The sequence below is a fragment of the Henckelia pumila genome, chromosome 2, assembly GCF_033568475.1.
Source record: "Henckelia pumila isolate YLH828 chromosome 2, ASM3356847v2, whole genome shotgun sequence".
Classification (NCBI taxonomy): domain Eukaryota; kingdom Viridiplantae; phylum Streptophyta; class Magnoliopsida; order Lamiales; family Gesneriaceae; genus Henckelia; species Henckelia pumila.
Genome location: NC_133121.1, coordinates 28,944,528 through 28,966,341, shown reverse-complemented (window position 1 = coordinate 28,966,341; position 21,814 = coordinate 28,944,528). Strand labels below are relative to the sequence as shown.

Genomic DNA, 21,814 nt, shown 5'->3' with positions numbered 1-21,814 from the left:
ACCACTCAATTTGCTCCCAATCTGCAAAATTATGGTTAGGACAACGCCTCAACAAATATTTATACCTCTCCCATGCCTCATATAACTGCTCTGCATCCAGCTGCCTAAAAGTACTGATCTCGATTTTCAACTGAGTGGACTTGGCAGGTGGAAAATATTTTGCTAAAAATTTAACAGCCATGTCCTCCCAAGTAGTGATGCTTTCTAGCGGCAACGACTGCAACCAACTCCTAGCATGATCCCTGAGAGAAAAAAAAAAAACTTAAACAAATAATATCGTCAGAAACACCATTCATATTACTGTATCAGTAATTTCAAAGAAGGTTCTCAGGTGTAGATGAGGATTAGATGTGGTGCTCCCATTAAACTGGTTCTGCTGAACCATATTAATCAGTGTAGGCTTGAGCTCAAAATTATTGGCATTGATAGTTCCACGAGCTATTCCAGAGTAGTGTGTATGGATCACTGGTCGAAAGTGCTCTCTGATTGGCACCAAGGGAGCCTGCGGTTCATCATCATTGTCAGACATGTTCCTTAATTCTTCTCTCCTTTCACGAAAATACTCAAAAATTCATAAACATGTCCAAACAATGATCTTTTCGCGATCCAACTTAGATATGTTATCGTCGTATATACTATAACACATTTATACAATCAAATCTTAATTCTAAAAATATTTCCAAAATTAAAACATGGTAGAATTTAGACAAACTTACGTCAAAGTGTAGCACTCGAAGCTGTGATCCCAAATATACGATCAATTAGAAATTCTATAGGCCGGATCAAATTTTACTAAAATTTGAAAGAAAATAATCGGCCATGGAAGCTTTCTCTCCTCCCCTTCTCGAGTTTTTCTACTTAGTGGAATGAATTGATTCATTCAATTCATATATAAATCCCACGTGTAATGCACTCAAAAGATAAATATTGCACTTTGGTCCTTAAAACTCCACTCTTTGCAATTCAATCCTTATCACTTTTAAACCTTAAATTAAATCCTTTTTAATTGCCAACTCAACATTTAAATCTTAAATCTCATAAATAATCAATTCAAATATTTTATCCTTTTAATTTAAAAATCCCGGAATTTAAATCCCAAAATCCGTAAATTCTCAAACTAAATATTTTTGACTTAGAAATTAAATCTATAATTTCCATAAATTCCCAAATAATATTTTTCCCAAATTCGAAATTTAAATCTCAAATTTCGTAATTAATAACTTAATATTTTCAGGGCCTTACAGAAATTTTACATAAAACCTTTTATCGATTGATGAGTGAAAGAAGGTGGATGCCCTTTGGACTGAAAACTTCTTCAGACGTGGTTGCACCCAATAGCCGCTTGTACTTCTCATATTTGTCGTGCCTCTCCTTAGGATATACGACCAAATAATTTTTTGGCAAACTGGATATTTACCTCCAACAAATTTATCCTCAGTGCAACTTCTCTCTTAACATGTAGAATGAACATCTCCATGATTAGTTATGCTAAATATAATCATTCTTCCTCTTATAAATGTTAACAAAATGACTGTTTGCATGCTCACACTTTCCAATGACAAAACAGAGTGTCAGAAATATGAAAGGACTTCTAGTTTGAAGAAGTCAAAGCGCTCAGACACGTCAAATCAACAGAAGCAGCAATCGATATTCAAGGAAATGTCAAGACATCCTAGGCAGAACATTAGTAGAAAAGAGCAACACAGTAGATCATGACAAGTTATAAAAACTGTCTACTTAACCAATCCAGACAGAAGCTATAGGATCAACTACTGTTGACCACTGCAGCATATACCAGCACTACCAGTAAAACAGAAACCAACAATCCGCATATAAGAATCCATCTCAAAAGGATGACTAAAGAAAGGAAGAACTTCAGCATCTCAAACGATACTACAGACAATACAAATCCAGAATACATCAATCGCACACTCAAGCCTAAGCTTTCCTACCCTTGAACTTTTAAAATTCGATATTCTTTGTGTTTGTCTGCTTTATATTTGCCTCTTTATTTGTTTGTGCATTCACGTAGCATCAGTAAGTAAAATTATGCATAAAATGAAAGGACCATATCAGATAATAAAAGTAGATATTATTCATAGATCATTGTTTACAATCTATATCTCTCACTCTATGGCCATTTTCCAGAAGTTCATCCAGACAACCATTTCACCCGAATGAAACTCAATATAGAGTGAGAACAGATCCAAAATCTAAAGCTCTTTCATGAGCATCAGAATGAGGATACCCCTTGTACTGAAGACGTCATCACTGCTTGCCGTCTTCAGTTGTTGCTTGTACTTCTTCAACCTCTTATTCTCCTTCGGCAAGAGAAGCGCATCATTGCGAGTTTGTAGCTCGAAAATCTTTGTTCGGAGAGATTCTGTACTCTTTTTTTTCACCTCAATCTCAGCAGACATTTTGTATTTATCGTGTTGTGTATATTCAATTCAAAGTGTTCTTTTTATAGACGCATTCACAGTATACGAAGAGTCATATATAAATGCTCACTCTTTCCAATGATGTGACATACATGCTTAGGAATATGGAGAAACCATCTCACATTGGATGCTGCAACAACCTACGATTCGCTTGACAGGAAGATCTATCAAAATCTACATGATAGACTAGGGATAAATGCTGCAGAACAGACTCAGTTACTGAAAAACATCAATCGCTCACTATGATTCAGACTAAGCTTTCTTACCTCTTATTTATTCATATCAATTTCACGTATTCATGTATTAAAATATTTGTAGTTAGTCAGTCTTGATTAATTGCAATAAACCAAAATAGGAGCAACGCTAAAAATGTAACATAGTTTATTTATATTTGTCTCCTAGCATTACAAATTTGTCTTTGAACTGCCATCTTCCACAACCTTACATAGATACCTAGTTCACCAACTAAAGCCCTCTGATATCTTGGATGTTCAGAAATTTTATTTAGAGAACGTAGTTTCTTTATAAGTGAGAAGAGGTAGATGCAATCAGGACTAAGACTTTCGCAGGTCTGGTTGTACCAAGTTTCTGCATATATTTCTCTAGTCTTGCACTTGTTAGACGAGGGGAAGTTACTAGAACTCCCTTGATAAACTCTATCTTGGCTCTCAGTAATTGTATCTTTGTTGCAACCTCATCTTCACAAATACGCCTGAGTACCTTCAGAATTTAATTTTATGACCAGTTCTTCTTTTATAGATGAAAATTAAAATATGAAGAACTGCGGGCTCGCATGCTCACATTTCCCAAAGAAATGACAGGTACTAACAGAAACATGAAGATATCTTTATTGGAAACCACTGATCTCATAATCTATGATCTCTTAAGAATCTCTAGACCAATAACAGGCTATTGCATGAAAAGACATTTCTCAGCAAAAAAAAGTTAAACCAGTTAGATAAAGTCCAATCAATAACAGCAGAATACCATATGACTGGGCTTCAGTAGAAGCAGTAACTAATGGGGAACGCTAACAAAATCAGCAGCAAATCCAACTGAGAAAGAAAGTAACTAAAGCAGTTGGACGCAAGCAAAAGAACAGATCAGCAGATCCTAACAAGCAGAAGAACAGATCAGTAGATCCTGACCAAGTGATATCAGAAGAAGCTCACCAATAGCACAATCAACAACAGAAAAGAACTACAACATATTGGAAAGATCAATCGAAACATCATGAGACATTAGAGCAGCATTGGACATCAGAAGATTAATCGAGTTCTGAAGTTTTAAAATTGCTTCAGCAGAATACAAGAGTTGATGTGTTTGTCAAAAAGAGGGAAATGACAAAGTGATAAATTGCTTAAAGTTTTGTCAAACACCAAAAAAAGGAGAAATTGTTAGGAAATCAAATATCCAAGTTTCGGTGTTTAACAAACAACTATGCACATCAACAGAAATAGAATCAGAAGCTGCGAAACAGAAACAGAAACAGATCTAGAAGAGCTTAACAAGGAATAACATACAATATATGAAGAGCAGCATAAAAGAAGAAAGAAAACTAGTAGACAAACACATCAAAAAGAATAGCAGAAGCAAAAGAGCTTAAAAGAGAATAGCAGAAGCAGAAAAGCATTACAGCAGAAGCTCTCTCTAAACCAGTTAAAGCTATTAACTTAAGGTCTCTAAGTACACTGAGTAGACCCAGATTTACGTAGTCACAGTGTACCTTATTACAGTAAACTAAAAGACAAGAAAACGACTAGTTATCAACGGATGCATTTGAATTAAAGATGACCGTTATCTTGCACTTATAAATAGAAACCACAACCAACAGAAGAACGAACCGGCTCACAAGAACTCACACCACTTACATCTTAGCAAAGAGCAAATGAACACTTTCAGTTGTTACATACATAGAAGAAGAGTTCGACGCTTACATAGAAGATCACATACAGAAGCCGAAGAACACTAGCACACGCATCTAGACATATCAGATTTCTTAGGATAACTTTGTGTTATGTGTTGAGTTGTACAATCTTTGTAAACTAATCAGTTGAGTGAACTGGTCAAAACACTTTTGTAAGATCAGTTGAGAACTGATTTGTTGAGTCTAGGAGTCTCAGTTGTAGGCAGTAGGGTAAGTCCTAGCTGAGGTGGAGTGTTGCAAGGGTTGTAATAATCAAAATTTTATAGTAGTACCTTCTGGCAGAACCAAAAGAAGGGGTGACGTAGAAGCAGTTGAGTCTCCGAACATGCATAAACAAACCACTGTATTATTTACGGCTTTCTATTCTTGCTTACCAGTAGAACCAACTGATGCAATCCAACATCTTAGTTAACCTCGTTTCCGCACAAGTGTATTTGTTGGTTGACTCTTGGAGATATAAGAGAAATGAGAGTTCAGTGGCTTACATTACTGAACTCACTAACAGCAAGTAGCTACTATCCCTATCAAACCAGCTTCAAGACAGTAGTAGCTTACTACTGGTCTACCCCAGTAACAGTAGCATCTCAATCCTGACACATAGGCTAGCTAAATTCGCATATTCTAAATCTCATTATTGTACTTGGATTTCTTATGGATTCCTTTCTTGGTTACAAGAAATTGTACTCTCTGGTTTACAGTTATATTTTATTTTATTCTAAAAAAAAAAAAAAAAAGTGCACAACACCCAATTTAAAGAATAATTATCTCGAACTAAATTCAAATGACTAGATACTTGAATCCACACCGATTATAAAAAGAGGTAATTTTGAAAATAAATACAATGTGTAGACAATATATCGAGCAAACGCAAAATACTAGCGATAAAGCAACCTAAACGTTGTGGATATCCTTTTTTCTGGCCAAAAAAAAAAATGAAGGGAAAAAGGGAGGCAAATTCTTCAATATACTATCTAATACTACATAATCTGTCTGTAAATTGTTGGAATTCTTCATCACGAGGTAAAACGCTTATTCTAACGTATTTTGTGCTATCGCCAAAGTGCTTTCCGCTTCTTGCCAATATCTTGTGCTCGCGGAGAAAGCTTTCACAATCGTCTATTTCGTCATCGCACTTGAGCCAAGCAAAAGCTACAAAACATGAGAAATTGTTATAAATTTTTCCATACGATCAACCCTGGTCTAATGGGCCCGAGATGTGACAGATAGCGAAACAAGATCAGAAGTTAGATTACCTGGTTGTGATGCAAAGGTATGACCGCTGAACGTGCATTTGGCGGAAGGGAAATGGGGCAAACTAAAGATCTTGTTTTGGTTCACAACATTTCGAAGTTGTTTCCATCTCTTTGACATGAGGTTATAGCTATGTTCAAAGAAAGGATCACCTTCCCTGAAGTCTTGGTTGGCACTGTATTCGTGTGTATCGGCCACCACCTGTAGTATCTTTGCTGCCCGAAGCTGGGACTCTTTAGACACACCTATGGTACTAAGCATGATAAATTCGGTCATTTTCTTGGCGATTTCTTCATCTTTGACAAGAGCCCATCTACAAGATTGAACTGAATTTTTTTAACACAATGTAGCATTTCCAGAAAATGCAATATTCGAAACCCGGAGCTTACCCCAAACGTGTACCAGCGTGGCCAGTGGTTTTTGACACGGTGAACAACATGATATCGTGATCTGCAGTATAGGAGATTGGAGTATATTGTGGCCAATAGTATGCCAAGTCGTGAATCAGTATGCCTTGATCGCCATTCACCACAGATTGTCTTGATAATCCATCTGGGTTGTTCGGAGATGTCACGAGTTCGATATATGGTTTATTTTGCCGGAATTTGTGAGCATCACCACCCCATTTATAAAGTCCAGATTTCAAAAATTCAGTGATCAGTGGATATGACTGCAAAAGATCTAACAAATTCATCAATAATTCTTGATGGATATATATATTTCATTAATTGAAACATGTAATTATTCGAAGACAAAAGTTATAATCCAGCTGCGTTGACGTCAGAAACCAGATAAGCCTCACCTACAATGATCGCTCCACAAAAAATTAATTAAACCAATTTTTTTTTTTAAGATCATGATCTAGTTTTAAATAGTTGGACTATATAGCAACTTTCAAGTAGTCGAAAAGAACTGTCATTCACACGGCATCAAGACCTTAATCAGGGTAAACTTGAACTAAATAATTTTTACAAAAGAAAATAGCTTTAGCGGAATAAAATGGCAGTATCTTTTAGCTTAAGCATAACTTCAAGTGGAAAAGAAATATTAAAGTTGAAGCATATTGCAGCAATATGAACTTTAAAAGCACAATAAAAGAGAGATCGTAATCTTAGCCAACTCAATGCAATTAATGATCATCCCACTTCCATAAACCTAGATTTAAAAACTCAAGTAATGCGGTTGACTTTTTCCACTTATGAAAACAATAAAAAATATAAACAAAAGGATTGTGGGAAGAAATTCGAGAACCAAACAGGTAAAAAAGTTAAAAATCCAAGATTCCAAACATCGATTTTGATATGTCGAAGAATTATCTAAAGAATCATTCTTTTGAGAAATATTTGAACAATTGACAAGTAAAGACATATAATTTACGCGACTTACTGAGTAGAATGGAGCAGCACATAGCACGTCGATTGGCTCTGAAGTATTGGGTGGAGCGAGTGCATATAGCACTGCCTGGTAGAGTTGTGTGGAACCCGTCCCAACCACAATGTAGCGGTTTTCGGTAACAGCATTGCCCACCAGGTTGTGCAGCCTGATAACCGAACTTGCAAACTCTGGCTCTAGAAACCAGCAAAGGTTTCTTTTATCGGAAAAATAACTAACGAATTTCCACCCAGGGATCACGACCGTGGTTTTGTCCCCCAACTGTTGCCAATACGTCTCGTACATTGTCGGATCACCACTGCTTATGATTAATTCTTAAATGAGAATCCGTAAAGCAAACATGCCATTAACTCGAAGTTACTACGTAAAAACACATCTCGTGCTATACTTGTGACCTTCTCGATCTATTAGCCCACCAAGATTAGCTACTTTACTCTTATCAGTTGGAAACTTCAGGTTCTTTCCCAAGAATAGATTAGTCAAGATTGTAAGGTGGTGTTTGCATCGTCTAGAACTTAGTGATTATGGATTCTTTCTTAATAAATTTATTAACAAAAAATCCATAATCGCTTATTTTTAGAGGATGCAATTGCAAACATTGCCTAATTTAACAACATAACCAAGTGTATTACCTATATGTAACAATTGTTTCATTAAAAGCTGCTAAGTTATATGCCTCGATAAATAACACTTTAAGACAAAGCGTAACAACTACCAGGCCCTCAACCTGATTTCCACTACTACCATTTCCACCAGTAGTGGGGGTCAGGATTTACACTTGGGGGGACGAATCTAAAATTATAAAATCTTAGGAGGGACAAGACACATTTTACATCATGTAATGTATACGAAAATCGTACAAGTATTAAATGAAGAAGCTAAAGAAAGGGACCAACAACCTCTCTCCCTCCACCACTCATCATGCTCTTGAATTATCAGGCAGAAAAAAAATCATAAAGCCGATGGTACGTAACACTACATTAGATAATTCACACCGACGACAATATTAGGAAAATAAAAAAATTTCCGCCTATGATACATAGAATATATGCAACTGAATTGAATTTACAAGGGCATGCATGTAACATGTTAAGTAGCATGATGTACCATCACCATACCAAGGATGGTCCAGAATCAAAGGGCCTGTGGTCCTCACCTTTGCCTTAAGTTCAATATGGGATTCGAGTTAATTATTGGAGGGCCAAAACTTGTGGGACATGCTCTATTATGAGATCAAATGATTGAAAAAATGACAAGTAGATGTCAAATCCATAATTATTCCTTGCATCAATAGACAAATACCTAAAAATGTATCCAAAAACTTGGAATCTTTATACACTTTTCCATGTAGTGGTGTAGTTCATGAATCTTGAAGGGCCGTTTTTCGTTCTATTTTATTTAGATGATTTTAAAGATAGAGGTCTGAAAGTGGTGAAACACAAAGCTCGGAATGACCCACAAAAACGCAACTCATTTCAATTAAGATGCACCTCAATTTTAAAAAACAAAAAGGCCATTTAAATGATAATCTTTTTAATGATAAACATGGGACCATTGTCCAGGTTCACGTGCATGACCTAATGATATTCCGGTCGACCGCAGAAAACCCATTATGACTTAACCACTGAGGGCATTAGATTAAACTTGCCGAGTTGCCGTCCCGCGGGACCAAGAGGAGAGACTCTACATGATGAATTTCGCTAGCTACCATGTTGTGTTCGTGTTGATTTACAAAGATCTTTAAATCAAGTTGCTGATTGAATCTACTACACAGTCTTATAACTCTTGTCAAACACTTATCTCGCAAATCAATGTGGCAAAAATGTAGTACAGTAGCTTCTTACAAAATAACAAATCTAAAATTAGCTTTTCGGATCCAGAAACTACTTAGGTAGCGTTTGGGAGAACTTCTAGGAAGCACTTCTCAGTTTTTTCTTCACATAATTTCGAAATTTGGTGAAGGAAAAGGTGAAAAGTGCTTCCTAGAAACTCTCCCAAACACTACCTTAATATTACAAACTTGTGTAAACTCTTTTCTCATATGCACCCAAAGCAACTTGATAGAGAGTAACGTGAATTGTGAAAGAACAAACAACAATATTCCAAATACAAATATCACTCAATCAAGAGCTTATAACATATTAACATTGATTTCATATCAAACATTGCTCAATTGATAGTCCACATCACAAGTATCTGAGTCACAGCACCAGAACGACGATGTCAACAACGATGTACCCAACCGTCAAGACTATCCAATAAATTCTAATATCTATTTTACTTCACTAAGTCGTATTTGTCATCACTAACTGAAAATAACCAAGAAATTTAAAATTTTTACTTCATAATTTTTTTTGTTTTTGACATGCTAAAACTTGTGGATTAACATATTGTATTTGACATGCATAACATGGGCTATAAAGTATAAACCAAGACAGTTTACGGCAGTAGAAAATCAACTTTGTAAAAAATGAACATAAATTCAAGAAAGAAAGATGCCACTGCTCCATGCGAGTGCACTCCAACGTGCACCGTTGGAGTTCCCAAGTGAGCAGGACTTGTCCTTGTCTTTAAACTGACATAGCGTGAACCCCCAAGCGCACGTTAGGGAATCGCACCAGTGTGACAGAGAATTATACAACGCCATCATGCAGAGTCAACAATTTCCAAGTTAAAAAGAAAATATATTTACTAATCCAACCCTCGTGACAGAGACACCATATATTATATTATATTATATTTGTTCTTTCAAACTCCACTCATGTCTGATTTATATCTGTATATCTTATACACCTCTAATTTGCAGCCCAAAAAATTCATTATTTAAAAGAGCAACATATTCACCTTGCTTCAAGAAAGGATGACGCTCCCCATATGCCACAGAATCCATCTAATCAAAAGCTAAAACTTCATACAAAAACTATTCATGCTGCACTAATTCACCGTTGTTTCATAATCCAGAAAGCTCGCTACCCAAATTTAAAGTTTTTTTATGACTAAATTTTACCTTCTAACCAAAAAAATGCGAAGATAGTGACATTTATACCAGAAAGGAGAATGAATCAAATAAAGGAGACTCAAAAAAAGAAAGAGGGCAGTTCCTGAAACAGTTCTTACTGATCAAGATCAACAACTCCATCCGCAACTTTTGAAGAAGATGACTCAAAAGGAGACCTTTCAGCGACATGGGCGTCTCTTTTTGTAACCAAAGATTCATTCTTGCACTGAGTTTTAAAGCTGAAAAGCTCCACAGATTTGTGCTTCCCATTATTGCAGTAGTCTCTGTACAAAAGCCCCGCGTTTAAAGCCAAAGAAATAACCAAAAAGTGACCCAAAATCATTGTTTTCAACTCCATATTTAACTTTTCACCAAAAAGAGCTCGAAGCTACAGCCAGACCCCTTATATATAATTGAAAATTTCCTGAAAAAAGAACCATTAAGCAGAAGCAAGAAAGAGTGAAAAAAGGGCGATGGTGCATGGCCTGATTGAAGTATGCTATTCAACGGCTTAATAATTTTTATTAAAATATAAAAGTAATTCTTAAATGGGATATCAGAACATAAACTATTGATTCAGAATCAAACACACGAGACATATCCCATTAAAAAAAAATCCCTCTAAAACCGACGATTGATACCCGAAACAAACATTGGATTCACACAATACTCCTCCCTCCCTCCCTCCCTCCACCCACAAACTTGTTCGTTCCTAATGAAGGCTGACAAAGAAAAGACTCGACGTTCGCATTTCTTGGCGCAGTTTTCGAAGAAGAGACTGTGAAATAAGAGTGGGAGAAGAAGCTAGGAAGAAGAGAGAGACGTATATATTTATTAAATTTTTTTTAAAAAAAATGGGTAATTAATTTATACGCAGTTTAGCAGAGATTTAAAGAAGTGGATTACATATATATAGTTTTTATTTGTAAAAAAGGTTTGATCTTGAAGGGATCCCATTTTATATGGGTTAGTTTATGTTACATTGAAAGTATTTCTCCATCTATTTCAATACAATTAGATCATGTGGAACCCTTATATTTTAATGGAAATTGACATATGTGTTGATGATCCAATGGTTGATATTTGACAACATCATGGGGAGAGAAGTTATCCAGGTGTAGCATAGAATAATTCTGTCATATGATGGAAAGTTTATTGGCTTATGCGAGGTTAAATTGAAGGATGTGCATCATAGTCAATCCCCAGAGCATACCCTTACAATATTTTAACAGAAAATATGCTACACACGAGGTTCAAACTTAAAACGCTGATAAATTTCTTTCTACGTGAAACTCTGTACTCCTGTGAACATATATATAGTTTATATATATATATATATATATATATATATATGTGAAGTACTCAGTAACCAAGAAAAGATACATGAAGTTGATTCGGTGTGGAAATATAGTATAGTAATTCTCGCTCACGCGGACTCTAGCTAGGCGATGGAGTGGGGCTAGTAGTAATGGGGGAATGACCAATGGGAAAAAGTAAAACAGCTATTTTTGAACTCTTTTCTCACTTGGGTGGAATTTTGTCGTTTGGCTTTGCCCCATTTTACTCAAATGGGTTCACTCTCTCTTTATTGCACAGGTATAGAGTAAAATCTCAGGTTTCGTTTCGACTTATATTTGTAAAACTTTTTATAAAAAGTGCGTTTTAAAAAAAATTTATTAAATATTTTAAAAGTTATTTTGAGAATAAATATGTTTATGAGCAATTATTTTATAAAAATATTTTAACATCACAAAAATAATGTGTTTATATTTGTCTTTCATAGTTCCATTCTAAAAACCAAGGTTCTAAAAAGCGTGAAGCGCGTCGAAGCGTGGAGGTCAAGTTTTAAGCTTTTTCAAGCTTAAGCGAGCTTAGAACGAGGTTAAGAGTGAAAAAACGTTTTCAATTTTTCCTATAATTTTAATTATTTTAAGACAAACATTAAATAAAATGTTAGATTAACCATAAATATATGATTTAATAGATAATTCAAGTTCTAAACTATAAATATACATATTTATAAAAATGTTTTCATTTTAAAAAATAAATGAAATCTTCCGTTCTAAAAAGCGGTCGCTTAATCGAACTTAAGCATGTTAAAGCTTAAGCGAAATTAAGCGTCGCTTAAGCGAGCTTTTTAGAACATTGCTAAAAATACCTCTCAAGTGTTCTTTAAAAATTATACTTAGATAACACTTTTTAAAAAATGTCATTCAAAAATATTTTACAAAAATTTTATCCAAACACATACGTTAAGTTTTTTTTACTTATAAAACACTAAAAATATTTTTAAACTACATGTCCAAACGGAACCTCAATATCCAACGCAAATTTTACTAGTAAGTTATAAGTAGGGGTGGTATACCGTACAAAATCATATACCGTATGTTGTACCTAAAATTATGATATATGAAAATTTTAAATCGATATCGTGCCGAAACTTTCGGCATACCGAAATTTTCGGCACATATAGCTAGCATACCGATTATGCCGTAATTTTACAGTATACCGAGATTTCGGTAAAGCATTGATATATATCGTTTTATACCGAAAAAAACCTTCTATTTTTTTTTTAAATTTATTGTTTAAAAATATTATGTATTTTTAATTTTTTATATATTATTTCAATATTCCGATATATATGAAAATTTTCAAATTCCATACGGTTACCGTACCGAAATATTCGGTATACCAAAAATTCGATAAATTATATTTTTTTCGGTATGAAAATCGAAATATTGAAAATTTGGTATTTTTTTCCACCCCTAGTTTTAAGTTACACATTATCAATCTATCGATAATTTATCTTATCTAATATCATGTTTACTTGGTTATATTATTTATACATATACTAATTATTTATCTTACATCAATCAAAAGTCAAAATATTGAATTTAAGTACATTATTACTCTAAATAAATAATATTATTCATATTTTATTAATTTTTAAAAATAGAAAACAAACTATTATTTATTAATCAAATCAAATACTATATTAATTACATTTTTTATTATTATATTAGATTATTTATCACTACATTATTATCATATTTTTAACTTCAAACATTACTTAAGATTTAACTTCAAACGATACCTAGAGTATCAAAGTTCCCAAACTCATCACAATCAATAATTTCTTGTTAGGTTTTAATTATTTTTAAATCAAGAAATGAAGTTTTTTTAAAATTAATTAATTAATTTTTATGTTTTGGATTTTTTTATTGAAAATAAAATAAATGAATGTTGTAAATTTAGCCTCATATTATCATCACCATAATATTTTTAGTACCTAATATCCTAAAGTAAAATATGTGGATAAGAATTTTAAAAAGATATCACGAAATTTGTCGTTATTATTATGTTGGTAAAATTAAGTGCGATGACTGATTGTGTGATCCTTTTATGGATAAAGAATGGAAATATTTGAGCACAGGAAAAAAAAAATAAAAAAGAAAAAAGGCTATAGTAATTAATTAATTAAATATAGAAACAAAAATTATATTTTCCTTTTTTTTATTTTTATTTTTTGTGTGGGCCCATTCGACCGCTTTCGCTGATCCAAAGTCAAAATTCCATGGTCCAAATTCCTATCCGAGTATATGACAGTCCAGATCGTGTTCCAAGGTCTGTATTGCGGGGCTCACGATGGGGCCGAACTGATCTTCAAGTTCCATTGGGCCTTTTCAATTTGTTGAGATGGGCTTCACAAATAATGGGTCTGGTTTGAAGATAATTGGTCCAAATTCCATAAGTCCATGTGTTTGGACTAAATTTACATGAACACTAAATGGTCCTCTAGCCCAATACGATGTTTACGCAACTGACTATTAAAAATTTGCCGCTAGACGGCCGACGGAAAAGATCGTGGGTTGAATTTTTTTTAACCTGCGGGCCAACCCGAGGCTGGTTTGGGTTGGCTCGCGGGCCTGGATAATTTTTTTATTTTTATTTTTTATATTATTGATTTAAGGTGATATATATATTTTTTTTAATGAAAGTTGTGATTTTTTTTTTGTATTAATTACTTTATATAACATGTATACGCGTGAAATCAATAATTATAAATTTATTAATATTTATTTATGAAATAAAATTTATAATTAATTATAATAATTTTTATTTTTATTTGTTTTGAGTCAACCCGCGGGCCGATCCGCCTAACTCTCAACCCACCTTAAGTTGAGTTGGGTTGAAGATTTTCAGTCCGTCGAGATGGTTGGTCGGCCCGTCTCTGTCCTACAATGAGTTGATCCGTCTTAAAACTCCAATCATGGGTAGGAGATCGTGAATTTGGCATAAAGTGGAGGAACTCCCAGAAGTAAACAAAAGAGGAAAACATAGACAAGAGGAAAACATAGACAAAAACAACAGCTCAAACAATTTAACATTTGCAAATAATGGAAAATTTTATCGTAATTTTCATATTTTTCAAATTTCTAAATATTTATGAGTGTATATTTAATCATGTCGAGAGTTTATTTCGTCAATTCAAGATCATTTCCATTGTGTTCTTTTATTTTGGTGCATATCGGCTTAGGAGATCATAACAAAAATTCAAATTTATTATCCATTTCTTTTGAATTTTTATAAGTTGGACTATTTGTATTCTTCACTCAAATTGATGCAATTTGCACCTGGCCACAGACGAAGAAATTCAGAGAAAAGAGGGAAGCAGAAGTTCTGCCAAATTTTGAAGAAGATCTAAATGAAGAATTAATAGCATTATGAGATTTGTAACTATTTGTACCAGGTCACCTACTGCTTATCCTTAGTGACATGCATATAACTTAATTAAAGCCTAAACAAATAAACGACGGAAACAATCCAACATTTAAACATAAAACAATCCCCACGAAATAGAAAAAAAAGTAATGAACTTAAATTATATAACCAAATGAACTACCGCTCGAAATCATCAACTAGAAATAAACCATAAAAACTTCTCCCTGCTGACACTACCACCGCTAGCTGATTGTCTGCTCCCACCGGTTATACAACCTATTACCTTTCATGGACTGTGGTGTCCAAGAATACAAAATTGAGGATGTGAGTGATAAATCGTCTTGTACAAAATATAACTATATAAGTATATGGTTTTATATGATGCATGCATGAATGCAAAATATACTGGATACCGCTTACCATGGATCAAAAAAAAAATAACTTAGACTAGAAGCACCATAATGTATAGCACTCTATGTCGTCGCATCAGGAGGTGGTTGTCACATTAATCAAGATCGTGGGCTCATGTCCTGATTAACATTTAACGATCAAACAACCAATATTAATTAATGTAAACAACGAAAACGAGTTAAAAATTTTCGTTTTGGGTCTACAGAAATTTTGGCATGACCTATCCGTAAGTAGGACATCCCTAAAACCTGTACAACATAACTAACATTATATGCTCAAAAATAGAGTCATCTCACCAATTTACAAACCTATAGCCACATTGGTCAGGACTAAACGCATGCAGAGCCGGTAAGGCTCCATCACACCAACATAATTCACGGGGCATTTTCCCGAGAAATATAAAAATCACTAGTCTAATATATACATATATCTAGGAACTCAACTGCACGCTCGACTCACTGGGTGCCACTAGATGACGCTCCACCAGACGCGTTAAATCCCCCTAAATGACCTGCTATGGAATCACAAACAACCACAACATAAAAAGAAAACAGGGGTCGGACCCAGTACAACGAACTAGTAAAATAACAAAAAATATATATGACATGAAATAAAATCAAGTAAGATGCAATGAAATACAATGCAATGGTTGATAGATATCAATGAAATAAAAGATACCAAATGGAGTCCAAATGAATCGTATCACAACAATCTCAATGGCCACCCGTGCCAGGACGCAGCAGACCTCGTATCATCACTACTAATCTATGCACATAGTATCAGAGGGCGACATGAGCTACCTGTCCGTGCCTCATGCTGTCATCAGGAGTGTCGTAGCATCGAGGGTACGAGTGTGACCCATTGGGCTTCGTTCCACCTCAAGAGTACACTAAATAATTTCACTCGCTCCAGCGATGACTCAACACATCTCAATAGATCAATATCAATAGCATTCAAAGGATTCAAGACTCAACGTGCTATGAAAAAATGTTAATATGCTTATTTGACAAATATCCCTTAATATTTTGAGTGATAGAACACTGAAAAAGATGGCTCGACTGAAATTTTAAGAGCACAAGAAATGTTACTGGATGCTCGAAGATTGAATAAGTCCTAAGTCACCCCTTCTTTATTTTGTGAAGATATACATCAGAAGATTTGAGTATTACAATAAATTTTCAAGTCTTCGATTCTATCAGGAATAATCACTGCCTCGACTGAAACTCTTAACACTCAACTGAATATTATAAATAGTCCTCTATTGGTTTACACATATAATGGTTACACATTAAAATACTTAGCACAATTTGATCCTAACTTGATTAGATATATATCTTGAGAGTGTGTGCTTTTTGAGTATATCGGTTGCTGTATGACTCGTGAACTTGAAAGTGCGACTGCAAGTTTGTGTTCAAAGATTGCAATAGTTCGTAGAAAGCTGGAGAGTTTCTTTGGCTGGTTTTCAAGCCTATTTATAGGCATCGATTGTAACGGTCATAAATACGCTCAAAATATATATGTTCTTCTCATAAATATCTTTTGCCTTGTCTTGTAGCTCTTGTAATAAAAAGTAAAACTCTGTGTGTTGCCACTGTTGTGGCGTCTATAGTGTATGGATATTTATATCACAAAATAGCTAATAGTCAAATCTGAAGTCTTCTGAATATGTTGGGAATTTTTAATGATCAAGATTGACTATATTGAATATCCATAAAATATGTCAATCACCCTTAAGTTCAGTTGCGATTAGTCTATTTGAGCATCCTTGTTTGGTCGACAATAACTTCAAGTTTAGGTTCAGTCGTAGACTTCCGTCGCCAAATACTCGGTTGTATCCAGTCTAGGTCTCTTTTAGAATTTCAATCGTCTTGTCCAATCATGTAATATTCCAGTTTAGCTTTTAGACTAGTTCACTGACTTCGGTTGACTTATCCAGTTGGGTTAACCCGATTCAGTTAACTAACATCGTCCAATTGAGTTACTTGATGTAGTATTTTATTTTTGTCTTAGATTATTTTTTATAACACCAGAACTTAACAATTGATTTCTCAACATAATGATCGTGATATATGATATGAAACATATTCATATGCCAATTTCCAAGTAAAATGCAATACATAGAAAATGCATATTCAGTAAGGATATCTCATACGGTATTTACGTACCTCTAAACAACTGATTTAGAACTTTAGGCTCCGCTTTTACGCAACATAACCAAAATAAAAAACATTGCTAATTGATCCAACTAAAACTATGGCTGATTGATCATACCTTCGTTCGTTGTCAGCAATTTGGACAAGATTTCTACAAAAAAAAATGTTATAGACTCTGCTGATTCCTCCCAAAGCACTTTAGAATTGAGCTGGCCGAACTAGGTGGCTTATAAAGCACTAAACATCCAATGGCCTATTTATAGGTTAGAGTTCGGACGAATGAAACCTAATTCTAAAGGTCTGAACTCTGCATGGCACTACATGTTATCAGCGTTTTCATAACTAATTAGACAAGTGGCTTTGGAACGTCCGATCTAAAGTTTGGAAGATACTTACTATGCGTCGATGCACTTTTGACACCTAGGACATCTCTTTTGCACTATGGGTTGGTCCTATCTATGTTGGGTAGTTTTGAACTCTTTGGTGCTTCCAAACTCACTTCGATGGTTTCGAAATTATTGATACTTAACCACTCTGATTTTCTTAATTAATGATATCTTAATATTGTTTTACACTTAAGAACTTAAAATGAAATTCGGGTCACTATATCATATACTACACTTCGATGGTTTCGAAATTGTTGATACTTAACCACTTTGATTTTCTTAATTAATGATATCTTAATATTGTTTTACACTTAAGAACTTAAAATGAAATTCGGGTCACTATATTATCCCCGCCTTAAAATATTTCGTCATTAGAATCAGGTCTGGGTAAATACTAAAAATACCCATCAACTTTATTGCATATGAATTTTTTTTTTACAATGTGATAGTATAAATACAACCATAATACAGATCCATATAATACAAACTCAAAAAAACTTTGGGTGATCTGTATGCCTACGACTCTCAAGCTCCCATGTGACCTCCTGTAGCGACCCAACATCGATCACCTACTAATCAGAACTTAAATATGCAATTAAATTTTTAGTGACCTAGTCTAGATCATCTATCAACTAGAAGTCTTAAGCATGAAATTATCTTAATATAAAACACTTATTATAACAACAGATTTTATTGCAAAAACTTAAAAACTACTACAAAAGAAATCGACGTAATACAACTGGTACTAAAAAAATCAAATGTATTTTCCCATACATATTTATAACATACAATTGACTGTAAGCACATAAACTCCCAACAACTCTTGGACCTACATCTAACCCTGCCTCGATCCATTCGCTCCTTCCAGTTTGATACCAACCCCATGGAATGTGATGTCCAAGATAATACCATGGATGATTGGGGTGACTGGTCAAATACCAAGTCCTGCTCGGATTAGGCGTCTACCATCTCAGAATAGAGCTGTCAGACGGAACGCGCTGCCACAGCCTCCTCCCCCCGCCGCAGGTTGCAGGTAGGCAGGACAACCCGCCAATATTTAAAAAAAATAAAAAAATTCAAAAATTCAAGAAACAACATTAGTATTTGGGATTGAAAAAAATATATCAAAAATTTTATATAATAACAAATTATAAATATCACAATCAAATAAATCATATAAAATTTTGATGTTAACTATTATATTTTGGATAAAAAAATATCACATTTCCAGATAATATGAATAATATAAATAGATATTTAACCATAAAAAATATAATGTAAGATATTAAAAATACATCAAATACTAGTATTAATTTTTTATAAAATTATTATTTAAAAATTAGTGTTTTTATACCCATAATTCAAAAAATATAAAAAATTTGTTTTTTTTAAAAAAGTAGCGGGCCTCCTGCCCCGCGTTAACTCATGGCCCGTTTGGGTTAGTCCGTTTAGGCCCACCTCCAAACGGGCCAGTAAAAACATAACCCAACCATCCAATTTTTCATGGCGGAGCGACTGGTCCGACGAGCCTAACCCGTTTTGATGGCTTTGCCTAGAAATCCGATGGCTGGGTAACTCACAGGCTCGTATCGACCACCGTAGTATCAGTCTCCATGCATATTGCGGTAACTCCCGGTGTCAGAAAGTAATAAAAGGTGTAGTGCTGAGCGGCCCTACTAGAAAGGCTATCTCGGAGGAGATACGACTCAACATGTATGTGCACATTCAATGTATGAAAAAACAGTAAAATACATATCATGACACATAAATGCAACATATAAGAATGCTTACTCAGTTGGCAATCTCAGTCACTAATTATGTACCTCTAGTAGTAGATCAAGTCTAATCAGAGTCTATGTTCCAAGCCTTCAGTCAAGTAATTATCATATCAATAAACATGCTTTAAAAGCCTTAACTAAGCTAACAAATACTTCTATATTTAAATATTATTCTCAGACCATACCTTCGTCCGTCGTCAGCCCGTTGATGTGGATAACCTAGTTTCTACTCACCACTTGATGCTATTCCATAAGTACCTCGCTATTATCATCGGGCCCTAAAATATAAACTGATGTATAGAGGAATCACTGTGAATTTTGGCTTGAAAATTAATCCCATAGCCCCTATTTATAGGCGGTATTTGGAAGATCCGAAATAGGGTTCGGACCATTCTGAACACTGTATGCAAGCCACGCATTTGGTCGTCTGGGTTCAGACCTTTCGAACCCTGCATGAAATTGCTGAGTCACTATGGTTCAGACACCTAAGAGACAAGGTTTTGACTGGGATCGGACGTTCGATCATGGGTTCAAAACTTCCGAAGTGTTCGGTGCTTTCGAACTATAGTTTGGATCTTCTGATCTCTTCGGTGGTTTCGAAGTCTAGAATTCATATTTTAATTCTATTTAATCTCTTGATTTTTTTAATTAGTAACCCTTAATCATGTTTAAAATTTAATTAAATTAAAACAGGATACGAATTACTACATTCTCCTCAACATAAGAAATTTCGTACATTCTCCTCAACTTAAGAAATTTCGTCCACGAAATTTATGTCTAGGTGACAAATCAAGATATATGGAAATCATTCTTTATTTCATCAAAAGAGATCATACATATTTACATGATATCCATACATGTTTAGAGGACATGTATCAAACAACTCAGAATATTCTTTCTGCATACGACTTTCATGTTCCTATGTTGCATCCTGACTGCTTAAATTGGTGTCTACTAGCAAATATAGTAGGTCAAGTAATAGTAAAGTGGACAGAGAGTCCAAGTATTGATCTCACAGGGACTGTAGTCAATTCTCAAGATTTAATTATTTTACTTAATCTAAACAATAATAAAAAGGATTTTTGAAAGGAATAAAATAAGAATTTTAAAAAAATTATGAATATAACTAAAAACTAGAAATCAATAATAATTCTAATTAAAATAAGCCAACCAAGACACACGCAGTTACCGAACAAATCATGTAACATGTAATCAATTCAGGACTCAGATTTAAATCTTAAATTACGGTGAATTCTCCTAACTTGTTTAAAGGTCTATTTCTAGAACAATTAAACCTATTCAAATATTGATGGATTAATTTTCATAATTCTAATCAAATTCAAATGCATTAGGAACTGTGAGAATTCAGTTTGCACCTAAAACCGCACGATGAAATCGAATACTATTTCTAGTCAATTTTACCTCGTGTTAATTATTAGAGTGATCGAAATCAATTCCTCCTCTGTCGAATTGGAGTAAATTAACAAGCAAGCAAACAATTGGTCAGATCATTCACAAGACAAATATAAATCTAATAATCAATAATATAAAACCAAATCTGAAAAATCCCAAACAAACATCCAAGTTTTCTACATAAATTTGTTTGGCCCAATCACGCGGCCTTGATTGAAGAAAAATACTCAATAATTGAAAAATTAAAAAATAAAAAGAAGAAGAAGAAGGAAGAAAAACTCTAAAGAAGATGGAGCAGATCTTCAATCTCCAAGCCTCCTAGCCGCCTCACGATCTCTGCATTTGGAACCCCCCAATCTGATCTCAACTCTCCTATTTATATGTCTTTGAAAGCCCACAAAATAAATCCCGGAAAGTTAAGATTTTTAATTCCCAAAAATTCTAATTTCTGAGTCTGCGCGACGCCTCGCTCGAGGGGCAAAAAGTTGCGCTCAAGCGAGCACACTTCTGTTTTATTTTTTTCAAAATCTCCCAGGCTCGCTCGAGCGGTAGAAAATCTCGCTCGAGCGAGAAAGTTTCTTTCCAGCGCGCAACGTTTTTGAAAAATTCATATCTCAAAATCTAGCCGTCGGATTGAGCTGAAATTTAGACAGAAGATTTAAAACATCTTGAAATTCATTTTGAACAATAGAGATTGGATTTGGAGATCTCTAAAATAAAAAATGATTTTTGCATCATGGCTGCTTCGTAATTCATTCTTTAAAAATCCATTTTCCTACAAAATTAACCCGGAGAGTGAAATGCACATATAAGCAATAAATCACATAAAAACACACATAAAACAATATGAACCTTACTATAAAATGCATGCAAAATAGACATAAAATAATGCACAAAAAATGCACTTATCAACACCCCCATACTTAAATCTTGCTCACCCTC

The 21,814-nt window shown here is 34.3% G+C and overlaps 1 protein-coding gene across 1 annotated transcript; it reads right to left on the bottom strand.

Annotated features, from left to right (window-relative positions):
* Positions 1–5,141: 5,141 nt before the first annotated feature.
* LOC140880512 (tryptophan aminotransferase-related protein 2-like) lies at positions 5,142–10,832 on the bottom strand. The gene is made up of 5 exons (XM_073285023.1): positions 10,129–10,832; positions 7,006–7,309; positions 6,009–6,289; positions 5,622–5,932; positions 5,142–5,517 (listed from the first exon to the last, which is right to left on the bottom strand). Exons 1-5 carry the CDS (start codon positions 10,365–10,367, stop codon positions 5,336–5,338), a joined length of 1,317 nt encoding a protein of 438 aa, XP_073141124.1. The 5' UTR covers positions 10,368–10,832; the 3' UTR covers positions 5,142–5,335.
* Positions 10,833–21,814: the final 10,982 nt, after the last annotated feature.

Bases quoted from the DNA above. Each gene is read 5' to 3' on its own strand.
- LOC140880512 (XM_073285023.1), bottom strand. From the start codon at position 10,367: ATGGAGTTGAAAACAATGATTTTGGGTCACTTTTTGGTTATTTCTTTG. The intron at 7,310-10,128 runs GTAAGAACTGTT...AATCATAAGCAG, and splicing joins GGAGTTGTTGATCTTGATCA to TGGTGATCCGACAATGTACG. The intron at 5,933-6,008 runs GTAAGCTCCGGG...TCAATCTTGTAG, and splicing joins CACGCTGGTACACGTTTGGG to ATGGGCTCTTGTCAAAGATG.